This window comes from Diuraphis noxia, unplaced genomic scaffold (assembly GCF_037042655.1).
Source record: "Diuraphis noxia isolate RWA-SAM2 unplaced genomic scaffold, SU_Dnox_SAM2 contig0001, whole genome shotgun sequence".
Lineage (NCBI taxonomy): Eukaryota > Metazoa > Arthropoda > Insecta > Hemiptera > Aphididae > Diuraphis > Diuraphis noxia.
The window spans coordinates 88,476,278-88,497,384 of record NW_028301711.1 but is presented as its reverse complement, the minus strand read 5'-3'; the positions used below and the strand labels follow the sequence as shown (position 1 = coordinate 88,497,384).

The following is a 21,107-nucleotide window of genomic DNA, read 5'->3' as shown; positions in this document are numbered from 1 at the left end:
CTATTCTAAAAATAACAACAATAAAACAACATTATAGTTGAAACCTCATAAGTTTCAATAACTACCAGTATAATAAAAACCTTTCAGAATCAAGCTGCTCAATAATGGATTTCTCTTTTTTTTCTAATACATTTATAAAATGCTCAGCATCTAATGTGGCATTTATATGGTATTCCAACTTACAATGATTTTGAAACACCTGAAAAACATTAAAGTACAATTTTAAATGGTGTTTCAACTTACAAAATTATAAGATTTAACAACCACCTTTTTAGCTTTTTTCCAATTGATATATTCTACTAATACAAGCTGCCCAAGTGGCTGATTTAAGCTGGGCGTCCACTAGGTCAGAGAGGTCGGTGCGGCGCGGAGCGGAATTTACCCGGAGATCCGTCCATATAGTGCGGGGTGGCGCGGCGCGGCGCAGCGCGATAAGATATATATCATATATTTTTAATTTTTCATAGTTTGTTATCATTTGAGAAGTTTTATCAATTTTATTTTGATACATTATTTTATTTTAAAAAATAAGCTAAATTTAATAAATTTAATTAAACAAAAAAGTAAATAATATGGAATCTTCTGATTCTGAAGAAGAAATACTGTTCTTTGCTACGGTGATAGAGGCAGAAGAAGAAGAGCAGAGATCAAAAAAAAAAAAAATGTGGGTCCACGAAATAAATTCTAAACGGCTAATATTTGGTGAACATAATCACCTATTTCAAGATCTCTTAAAGGATTCGAAGAAATTCTTGAAATACTTTAGAATGTCACAAGAAAAATTTTATGAACTTCTAGATATTATCAGACCTGATATTGAAAAGCAAGATACAACTTTTAGATTGGCAATACCTTCAGAGGAAAGACTTGCAACTTGTCTCAGGTAAATATGAAACATAATTAATGTATTACAAATCAGAAATTTTTTTATTTAAATATAAAAATTTTATTTATTTTTCAAGTATATGAATGAGTTAAACATGTATAACTATGTATTAAATAACTAACAAAATAAAACAATTCCTCTTAAGTGAGGATAATAATTATAATAAAAAACAAATTATTAAATATTTTCCAACTTGAAATATTAACAATTAACAATTTTTAGTTTAATAAATTGTGAACAATTTTTGATAATTAATAAATATTAAATAATTTTAAACATATAAGTAAATAATGAATGAAATGTAAATATTGAATGATCAATAAAATAAAACAATTTCTCTTAAGTGAGGATAATAATTATAATAAAAAACAAATTATTAAATATTTTCCAACTTGAAATATTAACAATTAACAATTTTTAGTTTAATAAATGTGAACAATTTTTGATAATTAATAAATATTAAATAATTTTAAACATATAAGTAAATAATGAATGAAATGTAAATATTGAATGATCAATAAAAGTTTTTGTATACATCTTTGTCATGTAAATCATGACTTGGGTTGTTTCCTTGATTTTGAGTTTCAGACATATTATGAGATGTTGTTGGATAAGTAGATGAATAAGAGATAGGAAATGACATTGAATGATAGGTAGGCTCTAGATCTAATATTGATGATCTAATATTTGTTGGCATTGGTGTACTTGTAGAGACTGCTTCCAATTCAGCATTATGAACAAGTTGAGAGATTTGTGATTTTAGTTAAATCTGGATATATGATGGTAGAGATCTTACCGTACTTTCAATACTTTGGAAATATTTACCAAGTTGGTCAATTTTTGGATTAATATTAGATGACTTCTTCATGTCTATGTATTGGCGTAGCTTGTCTGCAGCTGTATCAGTTTTTTTTTTAGTTACCAATAACTTTTTTCCTGAAGTCTCTTTATGATGGGTGTTAAGTTCATCATTTTTTTCAATTTCCTCACATGATTCTTCAGATACAAATGTTGAATCGTTTAATGGAGAAGAAACTGAAATAGGAGATTCAGGAAGAGCAGGAATATTACTAACTTCATTGTCGTTTTCAGTAAACAAATAAGGTTTAATGAACTCCATTTGAGCTTCTAGACGCCAAGGTTTAATTTTTTTTGCACTTTGGCCACTTTTAAGCTTTCTTGCATTCATAGCTTTTCTGTAACTTTCTCTCAATGACTTCCATTTCAATTTACATTCGGATCCTAAAATAAATTGGGTATTACTTACTGTATAGTTAGTGTTTAAATATAAACTCTTTAATTTTAATTATTTATTGTTAATTACCTATATTAACTTTAGATGTATCTATTCAATAGGTTTTTAGCAACTGGAGATACTTTTGGGACGATTGCATTTAGTTACAGACAAGGACATAAGACTGTAAGTCGAATCGTGTATGAAACCTGTGACGCTATTTGGAAAAGGCTCTCGCCTTTGTATTTGTTACCACCTAATAAAGAAAAATGGAAAAAAATTGAACAAGAATTTAGAACAAGGTGGAATTATCCCACTTGTGTCGGCTCTGTTGATGGTAAACATGTTGTAATCAATAAGCCTTACCACAGTGGCTCATTATATTTCAATTATAAGAAATTTTGTAGTATAGTATTAATGGCTGTTGTTGACGCAGAATGCAAATTTACCATGATTGACGTTGGGGGATATGGAAAAAATAGTGATGGTAGCATATTTGCTAATTGTAATTTTGGTAAAAGACTTAAAGAAGGGCAATTAGATTTTCCTGAAGACGCACCATTACCCGGCACAGAAGAGCCTATGCCTCATGTAATTGTAGGGGATGAAGCGTTTCCTCTTCAGAGAAACCTTATGAGACCTTATCCTGGCAACGAGCTAACAAATAATGAAGACAAAAAAATATTCAATTTGAGATTAAGTAGAGCAAGAAACACAAGTGAAGACGCCTTTGGAATTTTAAGTAAAAGATTCCGTGTATATCAGAGAAGACTAGAGGTTAAACCTAAATATGTGAACAAAATTGTTTTAGCTACATGTGTTTTACATAATTTTCTAAAAACGGATTCTATTACTACATTATAAGAAGTAATGGAAGATGAAGTTGCTAGTTCAAGTCCTCAAAATAGTGCTCTTCAAAATTTAATGCATGTTGGAGGTGCATTTGCTGGAAGTAGTTATTCAACAAGGGAGAAGTTCAAAAATTATTTTTCATCACCATATGATCAGTAGAGTGGCAAGTTCGAGCAGTTCAGCAGGGGAGACAATACAATTGAAGGAGCAAGATATTTTCATATACAATGTAATATAATAAAATTTTAACTATTCTACACTTGATATTGTGTTTTATTACCTTGTGTATTAAATAGCGCTCCAATTTCCTCCCAGCTATTATCCCTCATAACATTGTTGTGATAGTTTGCATCCTGCAAGTCATACAAATGTTTGTATTGCTGTACATGTACAATTAGTCTTTCATCTGAAAATTCTTCCATTGTTAGATACCTAAAATCAAAAATAATAATAAAATTTTTTATGGTTAGGTAATAAGTTAGTATAGTATAATATTGCTTATTATTGTTCTTAATTTTTCTATATAATTCAGTATGATACCTATATAAATATATAATTAATATAATTTGATCACCTACTCGACAATTTGTTTTACATATATTATAAGTTTTTAACCTCGAATTAATTTTTTATAGAGAAAATATCTTTGTATTCTCTTGAGAATATGAAAAATATGCCAAATTATTCATTAAGTAGTAATGTATTATTTCATATTTGTATATAAAATATAAGCTTTTTTTTAAATATAGATATTAATTTTAAATTAAAGATTATGCTTCTTAAAAATGATATTCTTTAGGTTTATTTTAACAATAGTGTTAACACCAATACTCTTGAAAAGTTTTAACTGATGTAACAATAGAAAATAAAGTATAAAAAATACCAAAAACTCCTACAATTATTTTAGTAAGCAAGTATTAGAGTAATCAGTGAGGCATACATTTGCATAAAATAGTTTACTATTTTCTACTTTTATAATACTGAATAAATTGCTTAGATTTCTTACTTTCAAAAGACTAGCAATTATTTTATTCCAGTAAAATAATCTACTTCTACTTAAAAATTTGTTTATTTTGATTTTTATCAACCTTTACACATATAATACAATAAATTTTGTGCCCATACACTTAACAATATATTTTGTATTAAATATAAAAATATATTCTTCTTAGGTCCTAAAGTGTTCTTTAACAAAATAATACTGTATAAGGTATACCTAACACCTATATGATGAGAAATTTAAAATTCTACCTACTTAATATAAATTGTGTGTACTTACCGTGATGTTGTGTGATGGATGATATTGAATAGTGAGGAGTAAATATCTTACAATTTATGTTGAACTGTTGAAAACATTTAAAATTTAAATAATATATTTGTATTGAAAATTTAAAACGTGATAAACTGATAACTGAAAACATGATAAGCGTGTGCGCGCACGTGTCACGACAATACTCCGATACTAACCGACATCAAACGAACGTGGACAAATCCGACCGCTTAACCGTCCATTAGGTCGGTGAACCAGCACGGCGCGACGCGCTGCCGACCTCGAAAAGTCGCAGGAGCTCCCGAGAGCGGTGTCGCGCCGCGTCGTTCCGCGCCGACCTTCTTGTGGACGGATCTGTATTAGTTTACAGGCATTTTTTTATTGTGCCGCTGCGCGTCGCGCCGCGCCGCACCGACCTCTCTGACCTAGTGGACGCCCAGCTTTAGAGCTCCACCAGTTTTTGAAAAAATAGCACAAAATTTACAAAAAGCTCCCTTTTTTATTTCAGAATAAACAAGCCAAGAAAATTCGTCAAACCATTTGGACTGAAATCTAAGCCCTCTTTTTTTGTTTTGTTCCAATAAAGGATATTTATACATTTTTGGCGGTTCCCAAACATTCTTAAGCACCTATAAATAAATGTGTGCAATTATAAACATGCAGTTTCATTTTACAATAATTGTCGTTATTAATAAAAATTGAAATATATCTTATGGCTAGTAACTTACTAATAGCTTTTCTTCGTCATTTAAGCTACGATTAATAAATAAAGCAATATCATTAATTTGCGGAAGCGGCTGAATATTAGAATTTACGGTGCAATTAGTTTCAATCTTCAAAATAAAAATAATATTTAGCATATTTTGATGTATATTATAACTTATAGGCAGTAAGCTGTACAAATGTACAATTAGTATAGTTTTATCACTTAAAAAATAAAATAAATATAACATAATAAACTTATATCACAAACATTACTTTTTTCATCCAGATTTTCATTATTAGTAACAGGGCAGGAAGTGACCAGAACTTTATTTGCTTACCAGATTGACTATTTTGACTTGGTGAAGTAGACGCTTTTCTTTTAATAATCCATTTATCCATGATAACAATTTATTATAGATTTAAATATAGGTACGTTATATATTCAAGTATTCAACACTTTGCAACTTAACACAAGAATTTAAGATTAACTAGAAATTTCAGTTTAACACATTTCAAAAATCAAACAGTAAAATTAATTCAGTTTGTTTTGATAAGCGTTTCTCGTCTACGTTAATTGTTGATTATCAGCTCTGAATTCATCTTAAGATAAGATAATATCACTGAACAATAGTAACAATCTAAGACCGTGGTAACAATATTATATTCAACAACTAGATAGCCGCCTCTTTCTTATCATCAAAATCGACAATGCTGGAAATGTTTACAAAATGTATTTTCATTCATAGGTTAGGTTAGTTGTTCAATGTTCATACAACTATCAAAATATCGTTTTAAACATGGTTTAAAAAAAAAAAAAATAAGCTTCCGGGGGGGGGGGGATATGACCCCCATATCCCGCGATTCGCACCACACACGCGAATATTAATATATGATCAAGAACCACGACCAATCAATAAAATGCCCGATGCACCTTTGGGTGATTTGGTCGGATCGCACCCGCGCGCGATATATATATATATATAAATATATAAAACAACAGCAAAACGAAAGCGGTGTCGTCAACCGATTGGTACCCGATGCACCATGACAAGACACACGCTATTATGATAACCTACACCGCCCGCGCAGGTGTAAAATAATTCGTACCTGTGTACACAATGTGCGTTTCGCGTTACGCATACGAACAACAAAATAAAACGGTCACGCACACAGCCACGATATGCCACCGATGGCAACGGGGATAAAAAATGGCGACGACCGGTTGTCGAGTTCGCAAAAAACACTTTCTTGTCGATACTCGTGCGAGATACTGCCCGCGAGAGAGGACGCGGCGACGCACACAGGCGGAACAGCGCAGGTGCACCAGCAACGGGATCAAATTTAATTAATCGCTAATTAACTGGCGCGCTCTGGCGATATCTGGCTCGAACAACTGCATTATTATCTACTAAAAATGTATGTCCTAAAATGCCATCGCCTTCAACCGGAAATTGCTTATTCACTACTTGAAATTCTGTTATAAATTCTTTTTTATCAATTATTAATTTTATTTTTGTTTTTCCTATAGTCGGTACTATTTTGTCATTTATCCCTTTTAAATATATTTTCTGATCTTCGTCTATTACCGTTTTGCCTATTAATTTATTTATTTTAACAATATTTAAATCGCTACCTGTGTCTAATAATAACTTAATTGTTTTTGTACTAAAATTAGGTGATTCTATTGTTACGTGATTATTATATATTATATTATATATTACGGTTGTTACATGTAAACATTGTTTAATTGCGATTCTGCGTCTATTATCTCCTGCACCAACCTGACGCCCTGAGTTGGCACCATTGAGTTTTTTGAAACATTAGAATTATTCCTTTCGTTACGTAATTTAGTATAACAGTTTACAATTTCATGTCCCACTTTATTGCAATAGCTACAATGCAGTTGTCCATTATTATTATTAATTGTACGCGTATTATTATTTGCATTTTGTTGCCTATTATTGGCAAGGGCGCCCGCAGAAATTTTCACCGGGGGGGGGGGGGCAAAGTTTATATTATACATAGCCATAACATATTATTAGGTATAGTATTTTGTAGTTTCATTACAAACTTAGTAAACAAACTGATGACACCATAATATGATTAACTTTAGGTATATTTTAATTAAAATATTATATGAGACATCAAGAGCACTGAAAAAAAAAATCTTATAAATCATTATATTATAAACTAAGTATCTAATTTTATAAAAATATTAAGATTATTGGTCATTAAATAAAAATTGCATGCGCCAAGGCTCCATAGCAAATAATTTTATTGCTTCATCTATAATGTTTGATTTTTGAGCTTGCACAAAAGTTTTGTAAATATTCATTAATGCCAAGCCATTCAAGCGGTTCTCAGTAACAGTACTACGAAACCATGTTTTAAGTCTTTTAAGCGAGCTAATTTAAAGCAAATATAAAACATAATAAATAATTGAAGTAGTAAAAATAAAAAATATATTATAAATTGTAATACAAACCTAAAAGACCTTTCAACGCTACATGTAGTAGATGGAACCTAACCAATAATTTATTGGTACCGAACTGTCTATCGTTGTTTTGCCTTGGTAATCTACAATCTCTTGCCAAATGACCATTCTTTCCACAATTATAACACGCATTATTATTATTATTATTATTAGTAGTTGTGATATTCTGATTATTATAACGCTGATTATTATTATTAGCAAAATTTTGTCGTCCATACCCGTTATATTCGCCACGATTAAAACTTCGATTAAAATTATTATAACCATTACTACGTCTGAAATTATTATTATTATTATTGTTATATCCGTTATTCTGACCACCGTAGTTATTGTTACCGCGATTAAAATTTTGACTATTATTATTTTGTTTGAAATTATTTCCTGATGTATTACTATTTCCGTTTAAATTTTGTTTTTCTAAATCTTTTTGTAATTTTTCCATTTGTAAGTTAGCATTATGTTCCATTTCCTCATCTTTTGCGAATTGCATAGCAGTTTCTAACGTTTTTGGATCCCTAGCTTTTAGTGCTAAATTTAGATGTTTTGGTAAACCGTTTACAAAAATTATTAATGCTTGATTTTTAAATTGTTTTTTATATACTTTGCTTTCCTCTTCTGTCATATCTTTCGAACCTTTCTTACATAATTTATAAAATAATTCCTCAACTCGTCCTGCGAAACTGGTTACGTCCTCATTTTCTTTCATACGCGCGAAATTTAATCCTATTGTTAACGTTCTCTCAGATGCTCATGTTCAAATGCTCCCTTTAAAATTGACTTTATATCCTCCCATTTTTCTGTGTCTCTATATTGTGTTGCCTCTAGTTCTAATTTCGAGTTTATTATTTTATTAATAATGGTAAATTACTTTTATTTACCGATTTTACCGCAATATCACACGTATTAATAAATTCTGATACATTCTTTGCTCCTGTACACACCGGAATCAAAAGTATCTCTGTTCGGAACGTCTTCCGTCTTCTTCTCTTCGACTGGTTTGAACCTAGTCCACACGTGAACACCAGGCTTCGACACCTTGATATCATTTTTCTTGGCAGCCGGTTTCACATCTTTGGATTTACCTTCGGAAGAGTGAATGGCATCCATCCTAGCCCATTCTAACAGGTCTCCAAGCAGATCCTCTTCGGTTAAATGCGTACGACCGAGCGCGTACAACGCCATCTCGCGCGAGTACAATCCTTTCAGTACGTGATCTCGGACGTCGAGAACGGCAGTGATAGGTCCCGGCACAACCTTACCTTAGGAAATAGTCCATAACGTGTTCGTCCTTTTTCTGGACTCGTGCCTTAAGGAGGTCATAACGATCGGATGTATTCAGCGAACGAATAAAAGTCGACCTGAATCGCGACTCAAAACTCGGCCAGTCGCTGAACGCCCTGCCGACGAACCAATCACGAGCAGCATCTTGTACATTGGCCCGTACGAATTGTAAACGGTAACCAATGGGCTAACCGTTCGCCGAAGCGATACCGTTCACACTGTCAAGCCAGTTCTCGGCCTCGTGAGACGACTCTCGACCCGTAAACTGACTTATGGTTTTATTCAAATCGGGAACCACCATAAACTAGGCAACTTCCGTTCTCGTGACCGATGTCACGTTCTGCGACGCATTCTGCTCAGCTTGCTGCGCGATTTGGCGAGCGTTCGTTAGCTCGACTTGTTCGCGGAGTTGTTGAACGAGATTAAACAACTCGTTATACGTCGGCGTCGTAATTGGCTGCGTAATCAACTTCGATTTCTATACTCAATATTACTTTTATTATTTATTCGATTCCGTAACACGTCATTTATTATATTTAAAAAAATCGTGTTCCGCGATGTTTTCGTTTTTTATTACGTTTTTATTTTATATCAGTTTTACTATAAACTGCACTCACACTAACGCATTAATTATATCATTACTACTATTAAATATTACGCCACTATGTTATAATTATTTATCTTTTGGTTAATTACTCCAAATAAAATAATTAACTTAATATATCGCAAAACTACTTATAAACTTATTTATTATTATTTTATTAAATCTTAATTAATAATTTTAATTCAAATTTATTTTAACTATTATAACTTATTCTAGACTACTTTAATTTATTTATTATACTATTTTTACTTAATGTGAACGGTATTTATGCTATTATATATATATCTAATATTATATACTATTTAAAATTAATTCGGACCGGTCCTAAATTTACTTTCTTTCACTTCAAAATTTTATTTCTTATTATTCTCAAATATTTTCTCTATATATCAATTTATTATTCATTTACCATTTATCATTTATCATTTATTTATCATTTTTCTATAATTTCCTTTTTTTTTTTTACTATATATTCAATATCTATTCTCAATAAACTGTGCGCGCACACATTATATATATCTTTTTCTACAAAATCTCATAATTATTCTCAATATTTATTCATAAAACTAAGGACTTATTTTCTCGCCTTTTCTAAAATTCCAAATTAATTCTCAATTATCAACATATAAGGTCTTACCTCTTGCCTTTCAAAAAATCACTATTATTTATTTCAATTACTATATGTATATCATGGCTATATGACAGAAGCGCCAAAGGCACAAAAATGACCTATCATTTGCGCCAAAATGTGTAGGACATAAGCGCCAATATAATATTGTATACCTAACATGTGAAATAGGCGCCAAAGGTGCAAAAATTACAAATAATTTGGGCCGAAATTAAAATTTTATGTAAGTAGATATTTAAAAATTGCTCTTTTAAATAATTATATTATGTTAAAAAAAATGTCAATAATAAATTATAATATAAATGCAAATATGTTATAAACTAATAACACAAAACTGCTCATACACTGTCTATGTGACAATCTATTGTAATCAGATATAAAATCTAATTGTCGACATTTGTCGATTAAGATTAAACGTTGGAGTTTTTGAACGATATAATTCTAAATTTAATATCTGTTATTTAACATCTATTAACTGTGGTACACAGGTATCTAGGATTTTGGCGCTTTCGTACGATACGATTTTGGCGCTTTTGTACGATACGACTTTATTTTTTCTTATCTAATTTTGGCGCTTATGTCTTTCACCGTATATCATATATATATTATAAGGTCTAAAGGAGACGCGACTCTATAAAGCTTACAAAAACATTCTCTTAAATACTACACAAAAATTATAACTCACAATACTGTCGTCTTCGTATTTTGGTTCATCTTGACTGAAGCTGATTTTCCTAGCTATCGACTGTTGACCTCTACGTAGATTCTTTTGACCCTCGGAGTTGTTGGAAAGTGATCAGTTCCCCAACGGTGATTCTGTCGAACTGCCTCTGTGAAATTCTTGACTCGAAGTTGTGGAATTTTTAAAAAAATTCGAAAAAATTTATTTTTTTGCGAAAAATTCTGCTTCTCCTCCTCTTGAATTTTTTTGATGTTCTTCTTAAGGTTCCGTACTCGACTGCGTCAGATGTAGTGAACACGTCGCCTACAGGTATCAGTAGTCAAGGATGATATTTGGAAGGTGACTTTTGAGTTAATTTAAACAACGTGGAATTCTTCTTAGTTAAATTATTTGATTATTTATTTTGACAAAAGTACAAAACATATATATTTATTTAAAACATGAAAGCTGAATTTATTTGAATATTTAAGTATTCTGAATAACTAGAATAAATTCGGTTTGACTAGAATATTTTCTAAGTTCAATTTAATTAATTTAAAGAACAGACTGGCGTGAAGGTTCTCTGGCTAGTCTGGTCAAGTCGCGTCTGAATACAGGCCGTTTCGGGGTCCCTTATATAGTGCTACCCTCTACTCCCCATAGTCTACTTGCTCTTGTCGCTGTTCTCACGGATGTGGTATAATCATCTAAACTGACGGAAATGCCACTCGCCCACGTACGAGCTAAATGCGCATCCCATGCAGCTACAGACTTCGATAATTTATATTATTATTATGTAAAAATATATATTATGATATTACATTATAACATTGATTCTTGGAACTTTTGTATTGATGCATAACCCCACATCCTGTGCACACCTATCATTGATCTTTTATGGTCGTCTAACCACATGATTTCGTGTTGCCCTAACGTTAATGATTTCCACGAAATGCTTTCTCTCTTATAATTACAAAGTTAGTCGCACCCTACCCTATCTTGGTTCGGCTGGTACCTAGTTGACCGTGAACTAGACAATGCGGGACGCTAGTCCATAGCAGTAAGTTCCAAAACACTCGTTCACCTAGTCCATACTTGTCAAACTCATGGTTTACAATTTCTTCTTTCCCTTGATAAATTTTGAAAGCTAACATGTATCCTTTTTGATCTGCTAGGCTCCAAATGTTGTAACCTCTCTTGACTGTGTTGTGATCCAGTTGTGGAACACGGTTGACAAGTAGGCAAATCAAATGAACAACTCAAGGTTTTGAATTTAATTATTAATTGTGATTTTTATTTAACTTGGTTAGTATTTAACACTTTTAAACACTCAGAGTAACGATTACAACTTAAGACAATTATTTTAGCATGAGTACCGTCAACTAGTCGTCATACAAAAATAGTGTAAGTGATTGCTTGTAAAGTACCCTTATATATGATACACCAGCCGGATCTTATTGTGTCATACAAGGTCTCTTTTAAAGTATTCATCCTAATACTTCAATAGTTTTAGAAATCAACTTTTCCTTGTAATTATTAATTAGTGATTAAGATACTACCTCACGTACTTGACGTGTAAGACAAATGTACGTGCTCGTTCGCACACGTTGCATGCAGCTATCTCAACACCTCCCCCATAAAACGAGGGCTTATGATAAATAAGACTTCGACTGTAATTTTTTTCGAATAATTTTCAGTAACTCATACTTTACATTATGATTTCATTACTCTGGTGATACAATTATTTCCTTTAAGTTATGTTAGTAACACGAAAATATATATATATATATTTTTTTTTTCAACATACATATATTATTACATATTTTTATCACTATTTAAACAGAAAATAAACATAGTGTTACTATGTTAGTACATTATATAGTAACATCGTAATAGTATCTAATATTTCTGTGCCCGATTGTAATGAATCGAACACTACTAGACAGGGCATTACATGCTCGTGTCCGTCCTCCTCAAACCTCCATTCTATGAATGTTTCTAGAATGTGTGCATTACGCCTATTTGTATGTGATTCATGGGGTATCCAACATTTCTGTTGGCCTCCATGATGTGAACTCTTAAACATGATGGAATTCTGCCCCTCCGATTACTGTTTACTTCATGTGCTGCCTCATACAATACCATTCGTAATTGTTCCATGAAAAGAACAAGATCCCTTACTGTAACCATATTCTCTCTCTTTTTTTTTTTTTTTAAATTTATAATGAAGTTACCTCTATTCTAGGTATTGCCCTATGCCTAAAGTACCTACGCCTATTTAAATAGATTTTGAATAAATTATATATTACTAATATTGCTAACACCGTACTTAATATTATGATTATGGTTGTATGCGTACCGCTTGTTAGTTGTAGAGACGTCTTATCCTTTTCCTCTTGAATAACGGTTTCTAACTCGTCGATTGTTTTAGAAAATTCGCTTTAGCTGCATACAAAGACTGTAGTAAGTGATGTTTATGAACTATTAGGAGGGGATACCACTAGAGTGCATGTTAAATACAAAAACGATGTTCCCCTACAAGGGCCCCCTATAATATTATTGATCGATCACTATTTATCGATAATGAATGACCCGTCGTTCAAGGACCGTTTATCAGTGTACACATGGATTAGCACACCTTTCCTAAAAATGAATAATAAAAAACTGTCTCCGTTATTGAATCGTGTTTTATTATTTGTTATCTTATTCTATTGTTACAAATTGATTGTACATCGACGACAAATCGTTACAGAAAAGTACTGCCCCTGTGCAGTAGATAAATTATGATCATAGAGTAATATAGAGAAGCCGTTCCCTATATCGTTCTGAGTAACAAGCTGATGCAAAAGTGGTTTCTAATTTACAGTGTTGTCGCTTATGAGAAAAAAAATATTGTTAAGTATTTATTACGTTTTGTTTTACATTGTCTAGAATAAAATATGTTATCAATTATAAAATCATTATTCGGAAAAACAATAATATAAAATATAGATAACAAATTTCAAAAATATGTATTATGTATTTTATTGCTTTAATTATTAGGTATATATCGAATTATATATTTTAATTCGCATTTATTTTAAGATATTAAATATAATATACCTATTTTATAAGATATGACTGTTTTAAAGCTAGTATGCGATACATCAATGAAACTTTAAAAATCGAGCATAAAATAGACCTAATACTTTGAAGCCTGCCAGAAATTCTCACACTTTACAAGCAGTCAATGAAAAGAATACAGTCGAAATCAATACGTTTTTCCACAATATAAACCCAAGTCATAAATTGCACATTTTCCGAAACATATACATCTTTGTAGTTTGTTCATAGATATAATGTATTTTAATAAATATATTTCAATTTTTAACAATAAGTTTATTTAGGCTTAACACTTGTAAGTTGTTGATTTTACATGGAAAAAAAAATGTGTTAAGATAAAAATATTTTTATAAACATAAACATTAACATTATAATTATAAACATTACCTACTTCATTTATAACTAAGGTAATATCAGTTAGTATTTGGTCAACTTTACTACTTAGTTGCATAATAAGAAATAAATATAAATAATAACAATATTGTACCACAAGTTTAATATTATTGGTACTAACTTTAACTAATTTTCGATCACATTTTAAAATGTTAGAAGAACTATTTGGTTTTGCTTCATAAGTCATGGGATATTTTGTTAAAGTTTCATCACACATTTTTTTGGCCTATAACAATATAATGATAATTGTAATAAAACATTCACGTTATTGAAAATTTGATAATTTGAGTAAATTATGTATATTACTCCAAACGATTTACTTACGCCTTTTATTCGATTTACAATTATTGATGGATAACTATGCTTATTTAACAGTTTTCTGCTTTTGTCCAACACAAAACATGACTGTTCAAAATGGAGGGAACAAATTACACTAGTCTTTAACACATTTTCAGGACTCACAGCATTTTCTAATAAGAAGTTATTCCATTTTTCTCGAACACTTTCTTTAGATGGAAACCTATAATTAAACAAATATATATTTACATAGTATCACTTTACAAATACATTTTTAAATTCAAGATTAATTTTCTAAATCGTACTTATGAAAAGTTATATTCACTGATTTTGAACTTTTACTAACTGATCTTCCACAAGTTATACAGCTTGGCATGTTTAGTATATTATAATAATATAATAGAAAAAAAAAACACTTACAAATTTACAAGAACTGTACTAAACTTACAAATTGCAAACATAAAACAACGTTAAATTTGTAGGCAGTATTCAATACTTCAAATCAAAATTCAAATCAAAAAAAAAATATAATGAATTCATAATTTTATCATTGAGTACATTTAATATTTATTATCTCAGTATATGTTACTATGATAATCGTACCAAATATATTACAATATTTTTTTTTTTGTGAAGTATTTAACCTGTAAAATAGAATCCACTTTTGCTTCAATATGCAGATGGAACGGTCTCTCTATATTACTCTATGATTATGATGCATCACACCATAGACAAGAATTCTATAGATAGGCAACTCCAATGTTAACGTCCAGAACATTGCAAACAGCGCTCCCGGTGTTTGATGTAAGACTATGCAGCAGCGGCGCAGGGGCGTGTCATGTCGTGGTGGCGCGGCTGCCGCGCGGGCGGTCCGTTCTGATTATTAAATCATTGAAATTTTTTTAACCAATTTATGATTTATAGCATTTTATATTAGTACTCAAATACAACAGTATTTGTACTAAAACAAACAATTTTTAAGCATGACATATAAAATTATAAAAATTAAAATTAAAAATCAACGAATAAAAGAACACATAAGTTACTATTAAATAGTTTATTGAACAATACAATTCAAATAAAACATTTAGTATAGTTCATAATTATAAGACATACACAATAACAAATATTAAAACAGACACATGATTCTTAACAAGTTGACTGCCTTATCAATTTCACTCAACTTGCCAAAATCGACTTGAGTATCAAATATGATACACAGTCTTCTTTTCATTTTCGTCCATGTAAATTAACACAAACTTACCAATTGCGCCTTGTGTATCACATTTGCTTCTCAACACAACTTGCCACGGTTGCCTTGAGTATCATATATGCACTCATTGTTTTAGTTAAATTATAACTTCATAACACTAATTTAAGTCAATACAACAATAGGATAAAATACTACATAATATTTGTAATCATATGGTTTTTTGGCCTCTCTCCTAACTTTTGAGAGCGAATAATAAACGATAGACAAATTACAGACAGCAACAATTTATTTCACAATTAAACAAACGTGATTGATTACAAAACTTTAATAAACGCACGGAGCAGAACTAATAACGGCGCACACGCGCACAGCCGCACAACGCGGGCGCAAGACTGACTAACTAAGACTAACTAACTAATGATACTCATATCAACACCGAGACCGATGTCCAGTGTTGCCATTGCTTACACTTTATTAGTTTTTTTTCTATAAATTATAAAAACTTAAAAATTAATAAAAAAAAAGGTGATTAATTCTAATAATTATAACAATCTCAATCATAATAATATGTATATTATAATATTTATTATTATTAATGTTCATAATAATCTAAAATTAACAAACAAAATCAAATATTTAAGCATAAAAATGTAACAAATAGTTAATATTATATTTATTATCATATTGATATTCAAATTTCACTTGTACAAACAAAAATATAACATTTTAATGTAAAAAACAATTTTCAAAATAATATTATAATAAAGTAATTCATTATTTTTTATTTATTTTGTGTTCTTCAGAAAAACATGGAATACAATAAAATTTTATGCAACTAGCACATTTAGTTTTAATTTGTCTAGTGATTCTTTGAGCATATAAACGTCCACCCTGTTCCACCATATTTTTATAACAGCTAGCACAACACCCTCTTGATTTAGTTTCTACTAATTTGTGCACATTTTCAGTTGGAATCTCTTCATTTTTACTTAATAAATGTTCAATTAAGTTTTCTCTAAATGTAGTTATATCTATTTTTTGTTTAGTTATTTCTTCATACAACGATAAAGCGTTGAGAACTGAAGTATTTAAAAGTAATTCAAATGCAATTTTTTTATACCATTTTAATGTCCTCCTTAGTGGATTATGATATGAATTTCTAAGATCACATACATCCACCAATGATTTACCCTTATTATAATCTAATATAAGTTTTGGTTTAATTACCTCTGATCTAAATTTATTAGTTGTTTTAACCATGGCTGCAGAGTGTTTTGTAGAAATAGCTAATACATCATGCTTGTCTTTCCATTTTAATACTGTTATACCTTTATTGCACTGTTTAGCTATAACTTCTCCCCTTTTTATTTTTTTTTCTATAACTTCTATGGGGTTGTTTTTTCTGTTTGAGCGAAGAGTTCCAACCAGATGAGTAGATCTTTTTAAAAGTTCAGTGGCTAAGTCATAGCTGCTATACCAATTGTCGGTGTACATTGTTCTACCCATATCCAGGTATTCATCTGCCATTTCAGTTACAATTTTTGTTGATATTCTCTGGCCAACAACAGATTCCTTAACAGCATAAATTTTGAATCCAACAGTATAGAAATTGTCAATGCATAATTTAAATATCTTTATGTCAAAAATAATATAATTTATAATAAACAATGACTCTATTGATTATGAACTAACTAACCAAGCAATGTTTGATAAACGCATTCCAATCCCCAATCTTTGAGCAAGTCTAGTAGAGGTTGAAGATCTTCAGTTGGATAGATATACCCTGGTACTAGTGGCATTACAACAGTAGAAGATTCTGTATCTAAAATCTATTAATATACAAACAATGATTAACTATATTTGTTTATAGTAAGTATCGGATGTCAAAACAATTGCAGGAACTAAAAAAATGCAGAAAAAAGTATGAGATTCATATTCATGCAAATGTATAAGTTAAAAATTAAAAATACTTGCAAAATGATCATTTTCATTATTTGATTGTAAAGATTCTTGTAAGTTCTCATTAATTTCAAATTGCTCCATTATAAAATAAAATAGCCAATACACAGTATGTTATGTAAGTAATCTATATTTGAAAAGCCAAAAGCATAATATTTACAGTAAGTAGGTGCATAAATATTAATGTAAATGTATATATATATATATAAATGAGTATATAAATGTTAAAAAAATTCTTTAAGGCGAATCATTAATTTGCCTGAAGGAGATGGTGTAATGTTGATTGGTGGCACACTAAATTCGTCTACATTATAAATCACACAATCTTCAATAACAGTTTTGTCGCAATCTACCTCAAATGCTTCAAAGTGTGAATTAAAGTTGAAAATCTTAATTTGCTTAGCTATAATGTGAATTTTTTTATTCGGTATATTAAAAACTATTACTTCTATAATTTCAAACAAGCTCATCTCTTCTATAAATTTTGTCAAATAATATCCTTTTTTATAAATTGTTCCCATAAATTCTATTTGGTTGTAACAACAAAAATCAACAGATGACAGAGAAAGAATTTTGCATATATTATCTGAATTTAAACTATGTATTTTGTGCTTTTCTTTTATTATAATTTCTTGAGTGCTGGATTGTAAAAGAATGTGAGCAAACTTATATTGGCATTTTTTTGCTAAAGTTAAAGTAATATTTTTCCTGGATGTTGTAGTCCGAGCGTACATTTTTAATTCTCTATGTTTTCCTTCATATTTAAAACACCAATAAAACCTTGGAGGTCCAGAGTATTGAATAATAGTTGGGTAGTGAATTAAAAAGTGGTGTTTGGGTTTTAAAGTATCATTAAACAGTCTAATATACATTGAGTTATGTTGACTTATTAATTGTTTAAGGTCCATAATTTTACCGTCAGTAAAATTATATGAGAGAAGTAAATCAATGATCTTTAACAGGGTTAAGAAGAATTTCCACACTTCATCGTCATCAGGAATTAAATCTCCAACCATAATTGGGAAAAAATGAATAAATGACATCATCTCCCTCGCAGACATTTTCAAATGACATTTGTTTAAATGATTCACTGATATTACAGGTGAAATATTGCCATCTTCAATAGGGCCATAGTTAAAGTTGGTTTTACGATTATTTAATGTATCTAATGAAAATATTTGAGCAGTATAAACATAATATTTAATGATATGACATATATCGTAGTGACAAATGCCTTCAAACACATCGTGCATTACATCCACACAATCATTTTCAGTAACATGGAAACTATTTATTAAATTTAAAATTGAATTTTTATTAATACCAGTTTCACTGAAATCCATCTTAGCCACATCATCTGAATAATTTATACTGTTACGCATGCATAATATATTTTCTACACATAGCTTTTGGGCAATACTTTTATGTGTTTTACAAAACCGACAATAATAATTTGATGAAAACGATTTACTGAACTCAAGTATACTATTGAGCCCCAAATTATCACCCAATACTAAACCAAGAATAAAATATACTTGAAATTCACCATATCGCGTTGAAATACTAAGTCCTTCTTCTTCAAGAAAATTAATTTCATTAATTAATTGTAACAAACATGGGTCATTTCCAAACTCTTTAAGATCAGCAGATTTAATCAGTGTTGCTAAAAATATATTTGATAATTTTGAATTTTTTTCAACAAGCGGAAAACTGTAATAAATGGCAGCAATTGACTGGTAAGTAGCATGAGATCCTAAAGGGTTATTTATCTCAAAATCATCAATGTACAAAAAATATGGAAAAACTATTTTTCCTTCAAATTAAGTTATTTTTTTTCCCCACAATTTTCCTTGAACAAAATTTGAAAGAACATTTCCAGATGCTTTTAAACTTAGAAGACGGTCATACATCATTTTAAAGTTATTGCTATTTTCAAAAAATTGTTTGAATTGTAATTTTAGTGGCAAAAGAGTCCCTTTGGTAATATTTTCATTGTAATAAATTTCACCTCCTTGATTTACAGCACACAGCTCATTATTAATATTTATCTGTTGCACATTTGACAAGAGTTTATTATCAATCAACCATTTGTTTAAACGGTATTCTGTAGAACAGTAAATAAAAGAATTTAAAATTACAGTTTCTAATCGGTTAAATGTTGATAATAATATGGGTTCTTTAATATCTTAATTCACTACATTTTTAAGTAAATAAGCCATTGGCTTTAAAATGTTTTCTTTTTCACCAGATTGAATGTATTGGACATCACTAATATTAAAATTATTGTTGTTGTAAAGACTTAAAATAAATTTTACAGTTGATTCATATAACAGTTTAGTTGAGTTTTCAAAATTGAAATTATCTGTGAGTTTATCATGAAAAGGCTCTTCTAAATCTAAACTTGGGTCATAACTCAGTTTAATTTTTTTTGATACTTCTACATCAACATTACTAGTAGAGGGTATATTTTGAAAAATGTGATCACTAATTATGTGTTTTATATTAACATGCCTTTTAAATGAAGATAAGCAGTTAAACGACTGAGAGCAAGCATTTTCCAAGCATGTATAAGCACTGTCCGATTTCAATAAGTGAATTATTTTAAAGTGGACCACCAAAGCTTGCAAATCACCAACGTTAACATTACACAAATAACAAATCATTTTCTTACCACGAGCTTTCGGCGTATTAAGTCCGGCGAAATCGTTTGTCGTACAAATTAAACAATTAAAACCCTTTCAGGCCCAATGACTGAAATTCATTAAAATTAAATTTTTTTTTTTTTAATATTACTAAATAGGACTTAAATAAGAGATAAAAAAATTTGAATTTCCATTTTCATGAAAAACTTAGTTTTTCCAGACCTGATGCCTTATGGCATCATTGGTACTATAAGGATATATATTTTACACTTTAAAATTTAACAAAGTATTTATTTGAAATAAAACATAACATAATTATCAACTTTTAAAAATTATTATTAATATAAAAAACATAACAATAAACATAAAAATAATCGACAAGCCTTTGCATCATATTGATTATTATAGGAACATAAGTTCAAAAAATTCATACTTATATTATAAAAAATATATAAAAAATTAAATTTTTAGTCTCAAATTTTCTTTAAGTACTTTAAACATTTTAGATTAAAACAAAATAACATTAACATAAAAATAATTACCAAGCCTTTGTATCACATTGAATATTATTTATAGGAACATAAGTTCAAAAAATTCATACTTATATTATATAAAATAGATAAAAAATTAAATTTTTAGTCTCAAATTTTCCTTAAGTACTTTAAACTTTTTAGATTAAAACAAAATAACATAAACATAAAAATAATTGACAAGCCTCTGTATCACATTGAATATTATAGGAACACAAGTTCAAAAAATGTATAATAGTAGTATATAAAATAGATAGAAATATTAATTTATATTTAAACTTTCCATAACTTAGAGATAAAATCATTTTTGATGATAATCTTTAAAACAATTACGAGGTCCAGTGTAGCATAACGCT

The 21,107-nt window shown here is 29.8% G+C and overlaps 3 protein-coding genes and 1 long non-coding RNA gene across 8 annotated transcripts in view; 1 reads left to right on the top strand and 3 right to left on the bottom strand.

Moving 5' to 3' along the window:
• Nucleotides 1-21,107, top strand: part of Hs2st (Heparan sulfate 2-O-sulfotransferase) — a 92,957-nt gene that overhangs the window by 51,978 nt on the left and 19,872 nt on the right. Inside the window, exon 9 of one of the 5 annotated variants that reach the window (XM_089217544.1) lies at nucleotides 4,751-4,887. The exons of 3 other annotated variants lie outside the window; for them this stretch is intronic. In XM_089217544.1, the coding sequence (XP_089073670.1) occupies nucleotides 4,751-4,755 (5 nt within the window). In that variant the 3' untranslated portion in view covers nucleotides 4,756-4,887. Of the gene's footprint in view, nucleotides 1-2,242; nucleotides 2,401-4,750; nucleotides 4,888-21,107 lie in introns of those variants that run through there. One more of the 5 variants, XM_089217540.1, reaches the window with a different exon arrangement.
• Nucleotides 1,419-2,248, bottom strand: LOC149062362 (uncharacterized). Its single transcript, XM_089217554.1, has one exon. It carries the CDS (start codon nucleotides 2,073-2,075, stop codon nucleotides 1,650-1,652), a length of 426 nt encoding a protein of 141 aa, XP_089073680.1. The 5' UTR covers nucleotides 2,076-2,248; the 3' UTR covers nucleotides 1,419-1,649.
• On the bottom strand, nucleotides 2,285-3,415 carry LOC107172507 (uncharacterized). Its single transcript, XR_016190666.1, has 2 exons — nucleotides 3,253-3,415; nucleotides 2,285-2,376 (listed from the first exon to the last, which is right to left on the bottom strand). It is a non-coding gene; the product is annotated as an uncharacterized LOC107172507 (long non-coding RNA).
• Nucleotides 9,027-14,783, bottom strand: LOC149062361 (uncharacterized). The gene is made up of 4 exons (XM_089221767.1): nucleotides 14,713-14,783; nucleotides 14,435-14,630; nucleotides 14,232-14,336; nucleotides 9,027-9,179 (listed from the first exon to the last, which is right to left on the bottom strand). The coding sequence occupies exons 1-4, from the start codon at nucleotides 14,781-14,783 to the stop codon at nucleotides 9,027-9,029; spliced, it is 525 nt and encodes a 174-aa protein (XP_089077893.1).